The sequence below is a fragment of the Anopheles coluzzii genome, chromosome 2 (assembly GCF_943734685.1).
Source record: "Anopheles coluzzii chromosome 2, AcolN3, whole genome shotgun sequence".
NCBI classification, from domain to species: Eukaryota; Metazoa; Arthropoda; class Insecta; order Diptera; family Culicidae; genus Anopheles; species Anopheles coluzzii.
The window spans coordinates 97,305,851-97,322,528 of record NC_064670.1 but is presented as its reverse complement, the minus strand read 5'-3'; the positions used below and the strand labels follow the sequence as shown (position 1 = coordinate 97,322,528).

The window sequence follows — 16,678 nt, the reverse complement described above, 5'->3', positions numbered from 1 at the left end:
TGTTTTTTTTTTTTTGTTTGTTTGTTCGGTAATTATTACATTATAGCGGCTGGGGCGGTTTGCGGTATCTTCCCCCATTTTCTCAGTGAGTCTCGCTGCGTTATGATAAAGATTTTTTCCTCTCTGCTTTTTTTTTTTACTATTCCCACCACTTAGCATATTTGTCTGCCTTCCATTCCAATTTGCCTAGTTTTGTATATTCTCTTTAAACACTTTGGTATCACACGCACACACACGCACACACACGCACACCTATTACTCCGTGGTTTTTGGTATTAGTTTTGCGTAATGGTTTCTTGTTTGCTCTTTACTTTTGCTCTTTTTTATTATTTCACTACACTGTCACTACGCGCTAATGAGAGATGACTATTTCTTGTCTTAATTAAGTTTTTTTTTCTCCCCAAAACCGTATTGGGGTGGGGTCGAGGGGGGGGTCGGGGGGTCCTTTTATTCACGCGCGAAACAATGCGCGCACACAGACGACACGCCTGTGCCAAGGTTCTAGGGACTACCATCTAACGGAAACAAAACAACGAACAACGATGAACAGATTTGCTTCCGATTTCTTTCGTCCTTTGTGTATATGTGTGTGTGCCTGTGCTGTGAGCTTGGATGAGTATGAACTATTAGTTAACGACACTAGAGTCTTACTAGGCGTTACTAGGCTATTTATGGACACGAAACGAAGCGTGGAATGATGTGGAGCAGAGAACCCAAGTATTTAATATCTGTTCTGAGTGTTTTGGGGTTTAATTTGCCTAGCACAAACGGAAATTATAGGAGCGTGTGTGTTGTTGCGTTACAGTACAATGTGTTTTGTTTGTCCTTCTCTATGATATACTCTTCCTCGCGTTTTTTTTTTTTACATTCAACATTTCGCGCATATACAATAACCTAGAAGCGTTTTTTTTATATATATATTTCTTACTCTGGTATATTTATCTAATGTTTTGATGATTTTGTTTTGCTGTTTGGTTGGTTTTGTTTCTATCTTGAAGGATGAGTTGTTATTGTTGGATGTGTATGTGTGTTCTAGTGTTGCTTTTTCAACTACAGTATACAGTTTGGTTTGTTTGTTCTGGGTTTTTCTTTTGCTTGATTGTTAGAGCCTACTGCAAAAATGGGACATTTTCCTGCTTTCTCTCTCTCTCTCTCTCTCCCTCTCTCTTTCTCATTCTCTCTCTCTCTCTCTATCTGTGCTTTGCTATCTTCCATGTCGTTAAAAATTAATATCTTACTGGTAGTAAGTACAACTAACTAGAACAACGAAAAAAACCCCTTTATTATTAGTCCTTCTGAGGGAACACAGTAATAAAAAAGAAATAAAATAATTACTTAAAAAAAATAGTATCCATTCCATAGCTAACGGGAATGTGGGCGAAGAGATGTTTGAGGAACATGCATGTGTGATTACTGTTACTGTTACGTTCTACCAACACCACACTTTCTGTATTATTGCGTATTGAACAACACACAGACGCGTACACGCTCTCACATTGGGTTCGATTTCCGTTAGACAGGTGATGCGACAGAACACAATTAAGCGGAGGGAGGAAAGGAACTATGGAGGGGGAGGGAGGGGGGTGGGGTGGGGGGCTATAATTTATCTGTGGCCGCACGTCGATCCAAAACTGTGCGCCAGCCCGTTGGGTGTGCACCATCGAAAACCAACTCCTATCCTTCTCAGCACTGCATTGTTCTCTATACGTTTATAGTCGCTATTTGACTTGTGTGTGTGTGTGTGTGTGTTGTTGTTGTTGTTGTTGTTGATAGGAGGAAACCGAAACAAGGGTAAATACGAATTTCGAGGGTTCCTTTCCACTATACACCGTTTTGTTGTTTACTGCAGTATATATATATATATATGATGCAAGCTCTGGCTAGTTGTACATGTAACCTAGCGTAAAATAAAAGGGGAACGTATCAAGCAATCACGATTACTACTATATATATCGTTCAACTCCTCTCTTCCTCTCTCTCTCTCTCTCTCTCTCTCTCTCTCTCTCTCTCTCTCTTAGTATTTCTTTATGCATTTCCTCTCTTTTCTTTTCCTTTTTTTTCTATTTGACTCTTTTTCTTTCCGTCTTTCATTCTTTTCTTGGTTGTTTTCTATGTTTGCTATGTTGTGTCATTCATTCATCTATACTATATTATAATTCCCTACCTACACCATTTATGCTAGCGGGCTTTTACATACTTTGCTTTCTGCTTTTCTATGTGTGTGTGTGAGTGTTGTGTTTCTTTCTGTGTTTTCCATTCCTCTTTTCATCAACCCAAATGCCGGACGGCCGTGGGAGATTGATAATGATCGCGTTCCGATTTCTTTCTTCTTTCACTAATGTATGGCGCTATTTTTTCTCCTTTTCTTGTTGTTGATATATATATCTATATGTATATAATTTATTTTGTATGTGTGTTGTATATATATGTGTGTATATACCCCTAAATAACCTTACAAGTTTTGGTTGTTGTTGTTGTTGTTTTTGCTGGTTTTCTTTCTCTCTTGCTGCTGTTCTTCTGTGTTTGCCTACAGTAAAGAAAGAAAAAGAGGAATAGCAAAAATCCCCTTTTTCTTCTCCCATCATAGGAAGGTCTCCTGGAAAATGTGTTTGTGTGTGTGTGTGTGTGTGTGTGTGTTTGGTATAAGTGTTTTATCTAATCACCATTATAGTATCCCCAAAACTGTGTGTGTGTGTGTGTTTTTGCATTTGGTTTGGATTTTCACTTCTTTTCTTCCAATCTCTTTTTTTTCATTCCTCTTGCTATCTTATCATTTTGTTTTGAGTATTTTTTTTAACTCTTACTTCCACAATCTTCTTCCTTTTCCATCCTTTTTCTTGAGTTTTTTTTTCGTTTAGTTTTGTTTTTTTTTCCTTCCTCTTTGTATGTTTTGGTTTTTGCTTTGTTTGTTTCCTACTAATGAAGCGAAATAGCGGCAGTGATCACACGTTTATATATTGTCCAAATATCGGCTGGGTATCTTCTTAATGTAGTAGCTTTATGTTGCCAGTTTTCTTTTGTTTGTTTGTTTGTTGTTTGTATTCCTCGTCCGTGGTTTACCAATTATCATCCATCCGTCCTTTTTTTGTTTGTTTCGCGTTTGGTTTCTCGTGTCTCGTGTCTCGTGTCGCTCGGGTCGCTTAAACGTTAAACCTAAAAAAGTATCCACTCCTACACTACACTACTACCACCACCGCCACCCATCAACCAGCGCCAGTGCTCCCGGTGCGCAATGTTATCAGTTGGCATCACAGTAAGAAGAGTGTGTTAATCTTTGTTTGTGTGTGTGTGTGTGTGTCTGTGGGTGTGTGAGTGTCGGGAGTTTTTGTTGCTGTTTGCTTGTTTCCTATGAGTATTATAACTAATGTGCCACGTTGAGGCGTCTTTGGATCGCTAATACATTTGCTGACCGAGGGGACTAGAGTGTGACTAGTTTTTAGTAAAAAAAACGAACAAACATTAGAACAAATAATTAAAAAAAAAGGTGTAAAACGGTTAATGCTTATAAGTAGTATAAAACACATAAATTAAACAAAAACAAAAAAAAAGTTCACCGTGTTACATCTTAACAGGAAAACAAAACCTTGCAAAGGCATTGTGTGTATGTGTGTACCTTTGCGTTGCGCTGCTTTGTCCTTCTGTCCTGTACTGTACTGTTCTGTTCTGTTCTGTTTCACTTCTGTACGGTGTGTCGTATTTAAATTTTTCCTATAATACGTTTTTGTTTTCCTCTTAAGCATATATGTATATACGTTTTCCGTTTCTTGCGCCGTAGTTTTTTTTCTTCTTTTTTGTTTTGCCCTTTCAATAAGTACCGAGACTTTATCGCTGCTGTTTTCTGTTCTTTAAACCCACCTGCTTCGCTTTGTTTGTTTTACACTAACTTTACCACTAGCTCTGCTGTTCATTCATTCTTTTCCAACTCTTCTTCCTGCTCCCCTCGCTCTTTCTATCTCTCTCTATAAGTATTTTAGTTTCTCATTGCGCAAGCGGATGTTGTGTTAATGTAGGTATATGTTTTGTTTTTTTTTGTTGGTATTTATATATAAATATAAATATGTTTATATATAAATAGATAAACTTTGATATATCTATACTCTCTCGCGAAGGTTTTGAACCGCACGTACCCCACCATACACAGCTTGATGATGATGATGATGATGATGCGTCTCCATGGAACCATTGAATAAGAGGAGGAGGAGGCAAGGAGAGGAGATGAAGTAAAGGAATGGGGAAGAGCGGGAAAACGGGAATCACGCCTTGGTGGCATCACACTTTAAACCAACGAAAAGAGCGCGACTCCTCACGACTCAGAACAACCGCAGCCCTAGTAACAGGATAGTAGTGTTATGTGTGTGTGTGTGTTGCTGCTTCATGGCTTGCTTTTCACATGTTTCAAACGTAAAGCAATGGCTTTGCCACATAATGTTATGGGATTCTTTTGCACAGGACGTGGGACGTGGGAGACGGTCTCAGTGCGCCTGCGGAACGCAGTGGGATGTTGAATAAACAATCAAAGTGTCCTCCGCATCGCTTCACACTCTCACACACACACACACACATACAAACACACATACACGCTTTGCCTTTCTGATTGGTTCGCGTATTCGTTTCCGCAAGCGTACGCGTATGTCGCGCCCGAAGGAATGTCGCATATAAATAGTGTAACAAGTCGCATAAAAAGCTACAAATATATATGTATATACCTTGACCTATGAACCGAAATGGCTTAGTGTGTGTGTGTGTGTTCTTTTGTTTTAAGAGGAGCATTTTTTTTCTTTTTAAAGGGATAATATATGTGTATATATATGTATATATAGCGAACGTAAACGAAATTATTCCCACCGTTCCCCCAAGAAGAACACGTTGTGGAATGCAACAAGCCTTTGTTTTTTGTTGTATGTATGTGTGTATGTGTGTGTGTGTGTGTTTTAAACTAGCCTTTTGAGTGCGCACTTACTCTGCGGGCCACTCACGCTCATTAATACTTGGTTTCTCTTCCTATTTCGAGCTATCTCAAGCCGGGCCCCACGTCTGCAATGGGCTACACAATAGTTTGTTGGTTGGTTGTTGTTACTGTTTCTTTTTCTTTTTCTTTTTTTTGGAAGCGACGAATGTTCCACCCCCCTACCTCCCCTCCCCATTTCACTCAGCAAATACTGGCAGTGTAAACCACCAGTGGTGATGGTACGGGGGCAGCACGCACCAACACCACCGTCAAATGTAGACGCGCAACGTTTGCGCACCACGTCAGTAGCGTCAGCGCGCACGCAGTGAACGCACCGGAAAGCACGTGGATGCTGGCGCACCACAGTAGAGCGGGATGCGGTTGCTGTTGCAGTGTTGGAGTGAATCGTGGATCGTCGTCGCCGCCGGTTCGGAACCGCGCACTGGTGCTCGCACCGTACGTGCATCAATCGCCTTCCGGGCCCTCGACAAAGTGGCCCCTCACGTCGAGCGCGGTCGCCAGCTGCAGCACGATGTGGGCGAGCGACGGATGCTCCAGCAGCTCCGGCCCGGGCAGGGGAGGTTCGCAGCGCGGCCGCTGGTGCCGGCCGCGGAAGCCCCGGTGTAGGCGGAGCGCCACGTCACAAAACACGAACCGCAGTATGAGCGTTCGCAGGAAGTCATCGCCGAAGAATTGCACGTACGATGAGTCTGTAGAGAGAGAACGAGAGAGAGAGAGGAACGATTAGTGGGCGATGTTGCACAAATTACGTGCGTTCAAAGCGCTTACCTATGTATCCAATGCCCTGCTCGATCTCGTCCATCCGGCAGCGCGTCACCAGCCGGGACGCTTCGGTCACGAACCGGTCCACATAGCTCTGGCATCGCTCCCAGTGATGGATCGGCACGTCGCCCACGTTGCAGATGTAGCACATGGCCGTCATGGGCGAGTGCAGGAACAGCGTAAACAGCGAACCGTGATGCTGCAAATCTGTAAGAAGGGCGAGATGCATGAGCAGGTTTTTTGTTCTTGTTCGATACATGTTGATTGTAAGTGGATGAGTCACTGCGGCGGCGAGTTGAATCTTCTCAATACTTCAAGGGACTCTCTCTGTGAGTAAACCTGTTGGAACACCTTTGCTCCTTAAGTGGAATGAACGACATCCGGTGCTTTTGAGATGCAATATCGTTCCAAATATCATTCAAAAGTTCCTCTGAACGACATTCTATAAATCGTTCATAAATGTCTGAGGACGATCTCTCCACAAATCTACAAGTCTACAAACGATCACTCTAAATAGCGATTAATCGATCATAATTAGTACAGGTCCCCGAGATACACGGACCTTTATTCAGAATATCAAATCAAATAATTTATTTAGTGACTATATCCCAATCAGAATCCCAATCGAATCCCTATCGAATCGCAAACGAATCCCAATCCTAATCGAATCGCAATCAAATCCCAATCGCAAAGGAATCTTTTAGGTATTCAAATCCTACAAACGGGATCCGATCCGATCGAATCTTTCTAGGGATTGAATCTTCGGGTCTCCCAAATCCTGAATCTCCCAACACTATTCTGAACACAGAATAGACAGCAATTACTTCTCCTTTGTTCTGCATAAGTGATAAATCGCAAGAAATTTGACCAATAGTTTTACTTATAGTAAATTCTTCTTCTTTTCCGCGTTAACTATTGTCCATTTGTTTGCAAACGCTTTTCCATGAAACTGTCAACAGCGTGCTGAAAATGGCAACCTAGCAACGGGCTTTGCATCGACCTGTGCTCTTTAATACAAGGTCTTTGAACATCCATGAACATATGAGAACAAGATTAAATTGACAGAAAGCCATGGGAAAATTTTGACACTTAAATTGAACATTGTTTATGTTTAGCGATGGACGTTGCTGTGGAGTGAATGAGAGTTTTGTTCAGCATTTTGCACTCATTTCCTTTTGGAATAATAGAAGAATTAGAATCCAATTAGAATATTACATGACTGATACAATTCAAGGATCTCATTTTCGTTCATTCATCGCCGGGTGCAATAAGCAAAGGACGGTATGCATATTGTAGTATGTGCCGATTGGATGTTTCATTTCACTCTCAGTGTTTAGTTGAAAGTTAATGGGACTTCTTTTACCCAGTTGGAACATATACTGTGCCGTTTAATGCTTGTTAAGCTTTTCGTTCCTCCAGCAGGACCGTTGCAAACGGTAGTGATTTGTCGTCATGGAATGACAAACAATGAAATACGTTGTCATTGTTTCTGAATAATTACTAGACAACAATTACTTTTCCTTTGTTCTCCATAAGCGATAGATCACAAGGAATTTAACCAATAGAATCATCCTTATAGTAAATCCTTCTACTATTCCGCGCTAACTATTGTCCATTTGTTTGTAAACACTTTTTCACGAAACTGTCAAAAGCGTACTGCAAACCTAGCAACGGGCTCTGTATCGACGTGTGCTCTTTACAGGGTTTACACCACGATTTATTAGTCGGTTCCCATTATTTTTTGGGATCGTCTCACGATTTATTCATCGTATCCCATAGATGTTTGGTTCGTTCCCATAATGTATTGGTCGTCCGATTAGATATTAATACAATTGAACCAACACATTTTGGGAAACGCCCAATAAATCCTGGAAAACCCTGTAATAGAATTTGTTTTCGTCCTTTGTTAGTAGCAGACATTGGTAGCTGTTCTAATGACCTATCGATCACGTATAATCGGATATGTAACCGCGTATAACCGCGATATCGAAACGACGTTAAGTGATTTTTATGAATTGTTTTTTTTTTTTGTTTTCAAATTTGTCTCAGGATTTCGTTTCTCACGTATTGTTGAATCGTTGTAAGTGTTTTTGAAACCAAATAATTTAATAGCATATGAGTACGCTCAATAAATAGTGAAAAGTATCGGAAAAACTCAGGAAGCAAATAATAAATCGTATAACGAATTCACACATTTTCGGTAAACATCCAAAAATGGAAGTGAAACGGGCAATAGGTTAGAGGAAACCCTGTATGAACGATCACTCTTGATCGATCACAAAAATGAACATGTAATGAACGAGAATGAATCTAAATTAAGGAATGAATAGAACTGAATTGCAGCAAATGCTTACGCAACACGATTACATTTTCATCGACATGATTCCTCCGTTCCTTTCAAGCGGTGAACGCATCCATTCGTCTTTTTTTGGAACTCTTTCCATCACTATGAGTGAAGATGATTTGATTGCATGAAGATTCAACTCCCTCCCCAACGCACCCACGAAATGTTACTCACACTCACCTTGGTAGTTGGCAGGAATGTCCTGTGGTGACATGAGTATAACTAACGGTTGACCGAAATACCTAAAACAAAACGGAAACAGTTGTTAGCACACGGTGGAGGACCGAGGGACCGCTTTTGCGCGGCAACACCGGGGCGCGTTACCTCGGTATGTGCTGGAACACGAATGAATTGTCCGAATCAATGATGATGAAGAGAGGCCGCCGCGTGTAAGGGTACAGATCGCCCGGATACAGACAGTGCGGTTCCTTGTAGCCGGCGCTCGATTTGCCCCGCACCGACAGGCCACCGTCCACCGCGTCACGCTTGACGCTCGTCGCCAAACCGCCCAGTTCGTAACCATCTGGCCGGCGACAGAAGAGAGAGAGAGAGAGAGAAAGAGAGCAAGGTAGAGTGTACAGCTCAAAACGACAGTTAACGCGGGGAAGTAGTCTTACAGTCTTGCGGATGCTTCGTAGTCGAGAAGCACCCGTCGGCGGACATGTACAGCAGCAGCGCACCGCCCGGTGGCAGCTCCTTGAACCCGCTCGACAGAAACACCATCAGCTGGCTGAGCGACGGTTTGTACAGCAAGTACTTGTGTGGGTTATCACGCATCGTACGACGATCACCGTTCTCCACGTATCCTACAACAAAAAAAAATGTGTTAATGCATCGATCGATTTGGGGGGGGGAAAGTAACCGACCGCGGCACTTACCCTTCGAACCCGGCACACCGTACGGCATGCGGCTGGCGGCGGGGCTCGCATCGTGCGGCCCACCGTGCGCCATCGGATGGCCAATCATCGGGTGCATCGCGTCCGTCGGTTCACGTTCCAGCGTTTGCAGCATCCTGGTTGAAAGATGAAACACACATTAATAGAAATGCCAATTTTGCGGACACAATTTTTTACGCGCCCAAAACCTACCGGAACATGTCCATCGTTAGCTCGGAGAACTTGGCCTGCTCGCAGGCCGACCCGACGATCAGGATCTCCTGCAGGCTGAGCGTCATGTGGGGCGTCCGTTCGCAGGGCGGGGTGGTGAGCGGGCTTAACCTGGAACCAGAACCACTTCGAATTCAACACGGGGTGAAGTTACCTTCTTCCGTACGGGGAACGACGAATGGCCCGTGCTTTCGACTACAATTTGGTCACCCTTACTCGTGTGTGTGTGTGTGTGTGTGTGTGTGTGTGTGTGATATGAATGTGTATGTCGAGGATCATGTTGTTATGCTGTTTTGGTTTTGAGTGCAGGTGACCGTGTGATTTTACAATGACACTAGGTGCGCAATGGTTTTGTTTTTAATGTATTTCGCCCTGTATGCTTGTACGAGGTGAGTGACTTTCATGTATGTATGCGTGTACATCTGTGTGGGTGTGGGTGTGTGTGGCGACGACTGTCTGTCTAAATGAAACGTTCAAATGATTCATGAAACGTGGAAATGTCGCATGGAATGCCAATGATCACGTGGAAATTGATCGGTTAACGCATAACCACGATCGCCGATAGTAGTGTCGGGCTACGATCGACTTTTGCCAATCAAAAGTGTTGTTTGCGTGTGAAAGTGAATTCTGTTCTTCTGATTTGTTGCGTCTAATGACTTTCTAAGAACGAAAAAAGGTTTAAAAACGTTTCGCTTTTCTGTTTGTTTGTTTAGATTAAATTGTAACTGTAACACACTACAACCGAAAATTTAACCGGAAAAATGTTCCAACTTACTCGATACTCTGTGGCAGTGGAAGGGAGGAAGGGCAAGTGGTGTGACGCAATGGGGGTTGTCGAGAAATTGCAATATTATTACTATCCCGGCACTAGCCGGCGGCACACGCGGCACGCACATGAATACATACATGACCGTGTTTGGGCTTTAATCGTTATTTGAAATTAAATCGAATTGGAAATCGAAACTTAAGCAACGGTCCACGAGTCGTTGTTGACGAGTAGAAATAGAGGGGACATGGAGGTTTTTTTTTCTTTTCGTTTATCACGCTGGTTGTACACACTGTAAGCTTGTGTTAGCAAATTGTTGTTGCTGTTGGAAATTGGATCGAAGCAGGCTATTGAAGCGACAGAACGTAAGTACAACGTGCGAACGATGGAGCTCGAAGATGAAGGCGCAATGAGAATGGGAGCAAAGGCGGTCGTCGTGCGCGCAAGGATGATCCAAAACATGAAAGTGAACGGGCCAATATTGAGAGAGCGTTTTTTTTTCTTCTCTTCATCATCTTCATCAATAATTTCGTCATCCACCATTCGTCAGATTTTTGTTTTTGTTTTTTTTTTTCTTTTTTCTTACTCATCTATATTGCTTGTAAGTAGTAAGAGCAAAGCAGAGCGCAAAAGGTACGCAACGCAATTTTAGTGAATTTTGCACAAACTTACGTGGTGCGGAAGGGGAAAGGGAGCAAAAAAGAGGCCAAAATCGGAGGGGGTGTTTGCGTACAAGCGACACACAATCCACCATTACACTGGGGGCCTGTTTGCTCTTACTCTCTGTGTCTTAAGGCTAGGTTGACTTATGTACTAATAGAATTTTTGTATTTTTTGATGGTAATTATTATAGCAGCACAACGGAACGGAAAATAATAAAGCTCAAACTGGTTCAATACAGGTAATACAGTACAATAACTAACCGATTGGGAAAATGAACACAAACTAAAACTGCAATTCTGAGTAACAAAAAAAGGGAGGAAAAAACTGAGACAGAGAACGAGAGGGAGAATTATTAACCGAACAACTAGCGTCGATGATAGGAGGTGTGCAACTCGCAACCAGTACAGAGGAATAAAGAAGAAGATTACAGCCAATTACAATACGTATTATGATGGAATGGTAGGTGAGACAGACGATTTCGCATACGGAAAATGTACACTAGTTGGGCTAAATTACAGTTACTGTGACACATACACACACTTCTTCAACGGAACTGATCGGGAAAGATGATCAAAGTTGTTGGTTTGGAGCTTTCGAGCTTTGCTATTGATATAGAGAGCTTGCAAGAGTTAAACTACTTGTAATAGAGAGGAATCACACACCGAGGTTACAGTAAGTTTACACAGTTTTTTGTGTTGGTACTAAAAGAAAGAGTAAGAGAGAAGAGTTAGAGCTTGCTTTTGGTATTTACTTTGTTTAGCAAATGGATGTGTACTGTAAGGGTCAAACGGACCGATAGAGAGTTTAGGTAGGTGGGGTTTACATGTACTATTCTTTCCCATTTTGTTGTTCGTTCGAGTTATTGTGGAAAGCATTCTACTATTATGAAGAGCAGGGAGAAACGGGGGGGGGGGGGGGGCGAAAGGGAGGGGTAAGCTGTTAGAAATAATCAAAAATAAAATAAAACCCTTAGCAAAATCGAACACTCCCAACGTAGCAAAAAGCATTGAGAATGCGTATAAAATATTTTTTAAATCAAAGCGTAATTTAATCTCTTCCAAAAGTAAAAAAAGCGAATGCCACAAACCGATTGCAGTTAGCACTACCTAGTCTGTTGTATCAACTGTTACCCTTTTCAATTTAAGCACTTGTTTTAATTACTTTACTTTAATATGGATACTGTTTCTAACTTTAAAATCTAATTCAACTACTGCGTTTACGTCCGATCTACCCAACTCTTATTGGAAATTTGGCAAACCTTCCTAATATTTCTCTTCTGTAATCTACTAGTAATTGATCCAACATTTGCCTTTCACGTAAAGGCCGAATCACAAAAAGTTTCAGCGCCAAACGGAAGCACGAAAGCGCTTTTTGAAAGTACAAAAGTACAAACTAAACACAAAAACAAAAGCACAAAAAGCACAAAGCAACAAAATAACAAATAAACGTTACGCATTGCACACAAAACGCACAAAAAATAAGCGAGGCACAGAAAAAAAAAAAGTAAGAGAAGCCGAAACAGAAAACCGTTAAAGGAGCTACAGAAGTAGAAGCGGTAGAAGGTAACAACCGGAAAGCACGGGCCTAAACAGCTACGCTACGGTGCTACGGTATCGCCGGCGGGCGCAACTCACCTGTGCGACAGTACGATCGGGTTGGTGTCGGCGTGCAGCACCGCGACGGCCGATTCCGCCTTGATGAATCCCTTGATCTCCTCCAGCACCAGGGACCACTCCAGCTGGTCCTCCGGCTCGTACCTAAGGTCGTGCGGTACGCTACGTTTAAGTTTATTGTATGATTACGTTTTTAATTGCGCAGAAAATTCCACCGATTGCTGCCAGCGCACGGCATGGCAGTGCCCCCGACCGCCCTGCCCCCCTTACTTACGTGGTGGTGTATTCCTGTATTTGTCGCTCCAATTCGATAACTAACTCCCGCACCAGCTTCATCTTCTTCAACAGTAAACAAACAACAATAAATCTAGCGTAGTAACGGAGCTTCTTCACCATCAGATCCGGCCGGTCCTCCTTGATTGCTCGCGAGTAGTAAGCGCGCCCCCGGATCGCCGCATAAAACGAGTACGCCTCATTGAGATAATTGGTTTCGCTCGTTCTAAGGCTGTCGGAGAGCACACATAGAAAGATAGAAAATCCAACAATTAGCGTCCTGGCGCGCGCAGTGTTCGGAAGGGGCCCCTATTTCCCTAGGGGCTGCGGGTGCGGCGGTGCTTACTAATAATGATAATAGAGTTGTCCAATTTTGCTAGCTATTTCTCCGATTTGCCATCGCTTTAAACCATACTTAGAATCTAGGACTAGTCTATGCTGCTGCTGGAACTTCCACAGCTTGGTGTAGACGTCGAACGTGCGGCCAAAGTACGCCTGCCACTGCCGGTGCCCATACTGGGGCAGATCGCGGAGCCCGTTGAACAGCTGCTTCGACTTTTCGAGCAGGTGGCAAAATTCCAGCACTATTTTCCTATCCTGTTCCTCCGTTGAAGCCATCTTAACCATGCCGCCTACTGTTCATTGGTAAGCTAGCTGTTGTTTCACGGGGGGGTTGGGAGGGGGGGGGGGGGGAAGTGATGGAAGGAGAGAAAAAAATGTAACGATTAGGATGATTGTTGGTAATATAGTTTTATATCATTAAATTCAAATCAAACACTTTACACAGACGAAAAAAAAATTGATGTAAAATTAATGATTTTCCATAATAAATTGTGATCACTTTCAATTTTTTTCAATATTTAATACAAAATAACTGTCTTTTTGGGAACACTGAGAAACGAAAAGAATGAAAGCACAACACCTCGATCATGCGATCACGTTCAACTTTTACAAAGGACCAGGCGCCTCCTTCATGCATCCACGAACACGTGCTTCACGTGGCAAAATTTAAATTTGATTGCTGAAAGATCTCAAATTCTTTACCCTTGTTGATCGCACACAAAAAAGACTAATAGCTAATTTCTTTTAAATTATTGTAGCATAATTTTACCAAAGAAGCGGTGAAGTAGTGAATTTAATTTTAAAATCGATCCACTTTCAAGCGACACGTGCGGGGCGCTTTGTTAGGTTCAAACGCTTGCCATCATAATGTGTAGAGTAAAATATGTTTTTAAAATGTCTAATGAAATGTTATTTGCATACAAAAATTATATACGATGAAAAACAAGTTCCCATTTCTTGTTAAAAAGGCGTCCCGCGAAACGCGTTGCAATTAATCGACCAGCATTCACACACACACACGCCACCACCACGCTGCACCTTCCGCAACGACGTGTGGAAGCCTTCTCAAATCATTTTCCACACACACACACACACACACACACACACACACACACACACACACACACATACACACAAACACATATTTCTTAGCTGTGGGGGATTGTGTTTCAGCAAAGGAGGCACAGCCACCAACACATTGAACACGCTGCACGCTGCGTTGTTTCTCCCGATTGCCCCACAGTAGTAGTAGTAATAGCAGCCAATAGTAGTAATAGTAGTAGTAGTAGTAGTAGTAGTAATAAATAGTACTACCAAGTAGGCGGTCCACTTTGCGTAAAATAAAACAAGTGCGAGAGAACTTCAGTCCCCACTCCTTCTCCCTCTGCTGCACTTTGCCAATGCACTTTGCTGCACCGATTGCAAATGTGCATGTGGGAAGGCGTATTATCTACACACACACACACACGGCTACACTACACTGCCAATCACCATTTTCCCACCCATTTGGCGTGTACGAAAACAAATATTCCACACTTTTACTAGTACTTTTGGCGAGAAAGCGAGCGAGATTATTAACGTTTACTCCGGACGGCCTCCACGCGCGCCAGCCAGGGCGCTCGGATGCATGTGCTTGTTTCCCGCTCCCTGCATTTCCCTCGCATCCAGGTCCAACCCCGCGCGAAGTGCAATAGTGCAACAAAACACACAGAAGCACACGCTCTCACACATTTATCCTTACACCTTTAATCACACACACACACACATACACGCTCGCGCACGCATACGAGAGAGAGAGAGAGAGTGAGAGGAAGGTACCACACGGTGTGAGAGTGAGACACCACACGCTCTGCTGCAACCTCTAGCTGTAGAACTGCATCACATGCGCGCCCTCCTCTCCTTGCTGGTTTGCTTTTCTTATCAGCAGCAGCAGCAGCAGCAGTAGCACAAATAATCCAGGCAGGCAGGCGGCCGATACCGTCCAGGACTTTTATCACCGTTCCTTATCACTTGCTTCCTTATACCAACCAGGCATCCAGTCAACCTTTTCCCCCGCAGATCGCACGTTCGAACCCAACTTCACCATCACATCATCTCGCACGTTTCAGTGATTTGTTCTCTTCCAGACACTGCGGAAGTTTGTCCTCATCAGAGCACGGCTGTCACATCTGTCTCGCTTGCGCGCCTGCTCACACACACCTCTTTCACTAATACACTCCCTTCGCACCCATCATCATCATCATCATCATCAGCAGCAGCAGCGCCATCATTGGTCATTGGCAGCAGCCCCAGCAGGGAGAGCAGAGAGGGGGGGGGGGGGGGAAGAGGGGAAAGAGGGGAGAGAGAGAGGGATGTGTAAAGATTTGGTGCAAGTCAGCACTGTCAGGGAGCATTCAAGCAACCATTGATTTTATTTTCACACGAGGAATCCTTTTTTTGCTTTTCGCTTTTTTTTAAACGGTGTGATCACTGTGCGTACCACCATATTTTTTCGCCCATGCGTTTCATTTATTGTAACTTTTTTTTTTGCGGCTGCTGCTGCTGCTTGTCCTTTTTCCGCAAAAAAAAGCCATCCATGAGCCGCAACCATGCGCGCAGGGGCACAGTTCACGTGCGTCGAAACGGCGAGGGGTTGGTTAATGCGCCTCGCGGGACAGGACATCGAGAATGAAATGGCACACAGACACACATGCACGCACCACACACACACACGCACACATACAGCAAGCGCTGGCCGCGAGCCTCACAGAAATACTCTCTCTACTACTTGGCTCGTGACAATATGGTACGCCTGGTACTGCCGTAGTAGGTAGGCATCATCATCGTCATCATCATCATCACCACCACTATCATCATCATCGTTGCCACCAATACCATCATTCTCTTTGATTCTGCAAGGATTGCATCTGAAATTTTTGCACGGCCTGCTGCACGCCCTGATATGCCCAAGTCTCTCACCACCTCTCATCCACCCTGTACGCGCAACCTTTGCTCATATGCCCAACTGCACCAAATTAGTTGTTGTTTGATATATCGATTCGCAGCACAATTTTAACACCAACTTCATCCGTGTTGCAGTAAAGAACAAAAAAAAAGCCTTATATTCACCAATCACCCCTACTGCAATCCTGCGAAACATCCCCGTGGGGTAAGAAAATGGGAGGGAGGGTAAACTGCCTGGCTGGAAAACACACCAAAAGGATAGCCCACACACACACACACACATAGGACACACGGAGACCAGAAGGCACCCCGAAGTGGAGTTTTTCAGACGCGCTCCACGGCAGCAGCGCACACTTACAGCGACCTAATTTCTACGCGAATAACACCACCGCCGCTTCCGGGTTTGCGCTAGCGCTCGTTCACTGCCAATTATGCTACTTTAAATATTACTTTTAAAGGTTTTCTGTGTAAGGCAAAATCTATGTGACTAGATTCGGAGTGAAAAAACTCGAAAACATTACACTGTGGCTAGGGGTGCACGGCCATCCCGGCTGACAGTACCGCTGTGCAAACGGGCCGAATGTCCTTGCGAGCGCCGCGCCCCGGTGCGCCGATTTTGACGCACGATCTGTCAAGCTCCGTTAGACAGGCGATTTCGTGAGACAATGTAGTTGAGTATGGGGAAAATTAGAGAAACCATGTGCGTTCTCAAAAGGCTACCCAAGTGCCACAAATCCACTAAACGACCACTAAACGGCTTCTAAACGACTCAAGCACTCTACCTAAACGGAATATAGAAAGACTTCGTTTAGCAGACGGCAAACGACTCATGCATTCTAAAAATAGCAAAAAAGCTAGTGGCGCTCTCTGTTGGTGGGATACCCCAACCAGTTGAGC

At 43.6% G+C, this 16,678-nt stretch overlaps 1 protein-coding gene across 5 annotated transcripts; it reads right to left on the bottom strand.

Moving 5' to 3' along the window:
- Window positions 1-2,884: 2,884 nt before the first annotated feature.
- On the bottom strand, window positions 2,885-16,657 carry LOC120953418 (protein SCAI). Of its 5 annotated transcripts, none has more exons than XM_040373320.2 (11): window positions 16,140-16,657; window positions 12,843-13,150; window positions 12,498-12,728; window positions 12,245-12,385; window positions 9,164-9,307; window positions 8,954-9,087; window positions 8,693-8,881; window positions 8,400-8,598; window positions 8,256-8,317; window positions 5,738-5,938; window positions 2,885-5,658 (listed from the first exon to the last, which is right to left on the bottom strand). In XM_040373320.2, exons 2-11 carry the CDS (start codon window positions 13,121-13,123, stop codon window positions 5,414-5,416), a joined length of 1,827 nt encoding a protein of 608 aa, XP_040229254.1. In that variant the 5' UTR covers window positions 13,124-13,150; window positions 16,140-16,657; the 3' UTR covers window positions 2,885-5,413. The 5 variants fall into 5 exon arrangements, with proteins under 5 accessions (XP_040229254.1, XP_049463431.1, XP_040229257.1 ...); XM_049607474.1 differs by having other exon boundaries at window positions 9,164-9,292; XM_040373323.2 differs by having other exon boundaries at window positions 12,245-12,367; window positions 16,140-16,656.
- Between the last annotated feature and the right edge of the window lie 21 nt (window positions 16,658-16,678).

Bases quoted from the DNA above. Each gene is read 5' to 3' on its own strand.
- LOC120953418 (XM_040373320.2), bottom strand. From the start codon at position 13,123: ATGGTTAAGATGGCTTCAACGGAGGAACAGGATAGGAAAATAGTGCTG. The intron at 8,318-8,399 runs GTAACGCGCCCC...GTTTTGTTTTAG, and splicing joins GTGTTCCAGCACATACCGAG to GTATTTCGGTCAACCGTTAG. The intron at 5,939-8,255 runs GTGAGTGTGAGT...CCCTTCTTACAG, and splicing joins CATTCCTGCCAACTACCAAG to ATTTGCAGCATCACGGTTCG.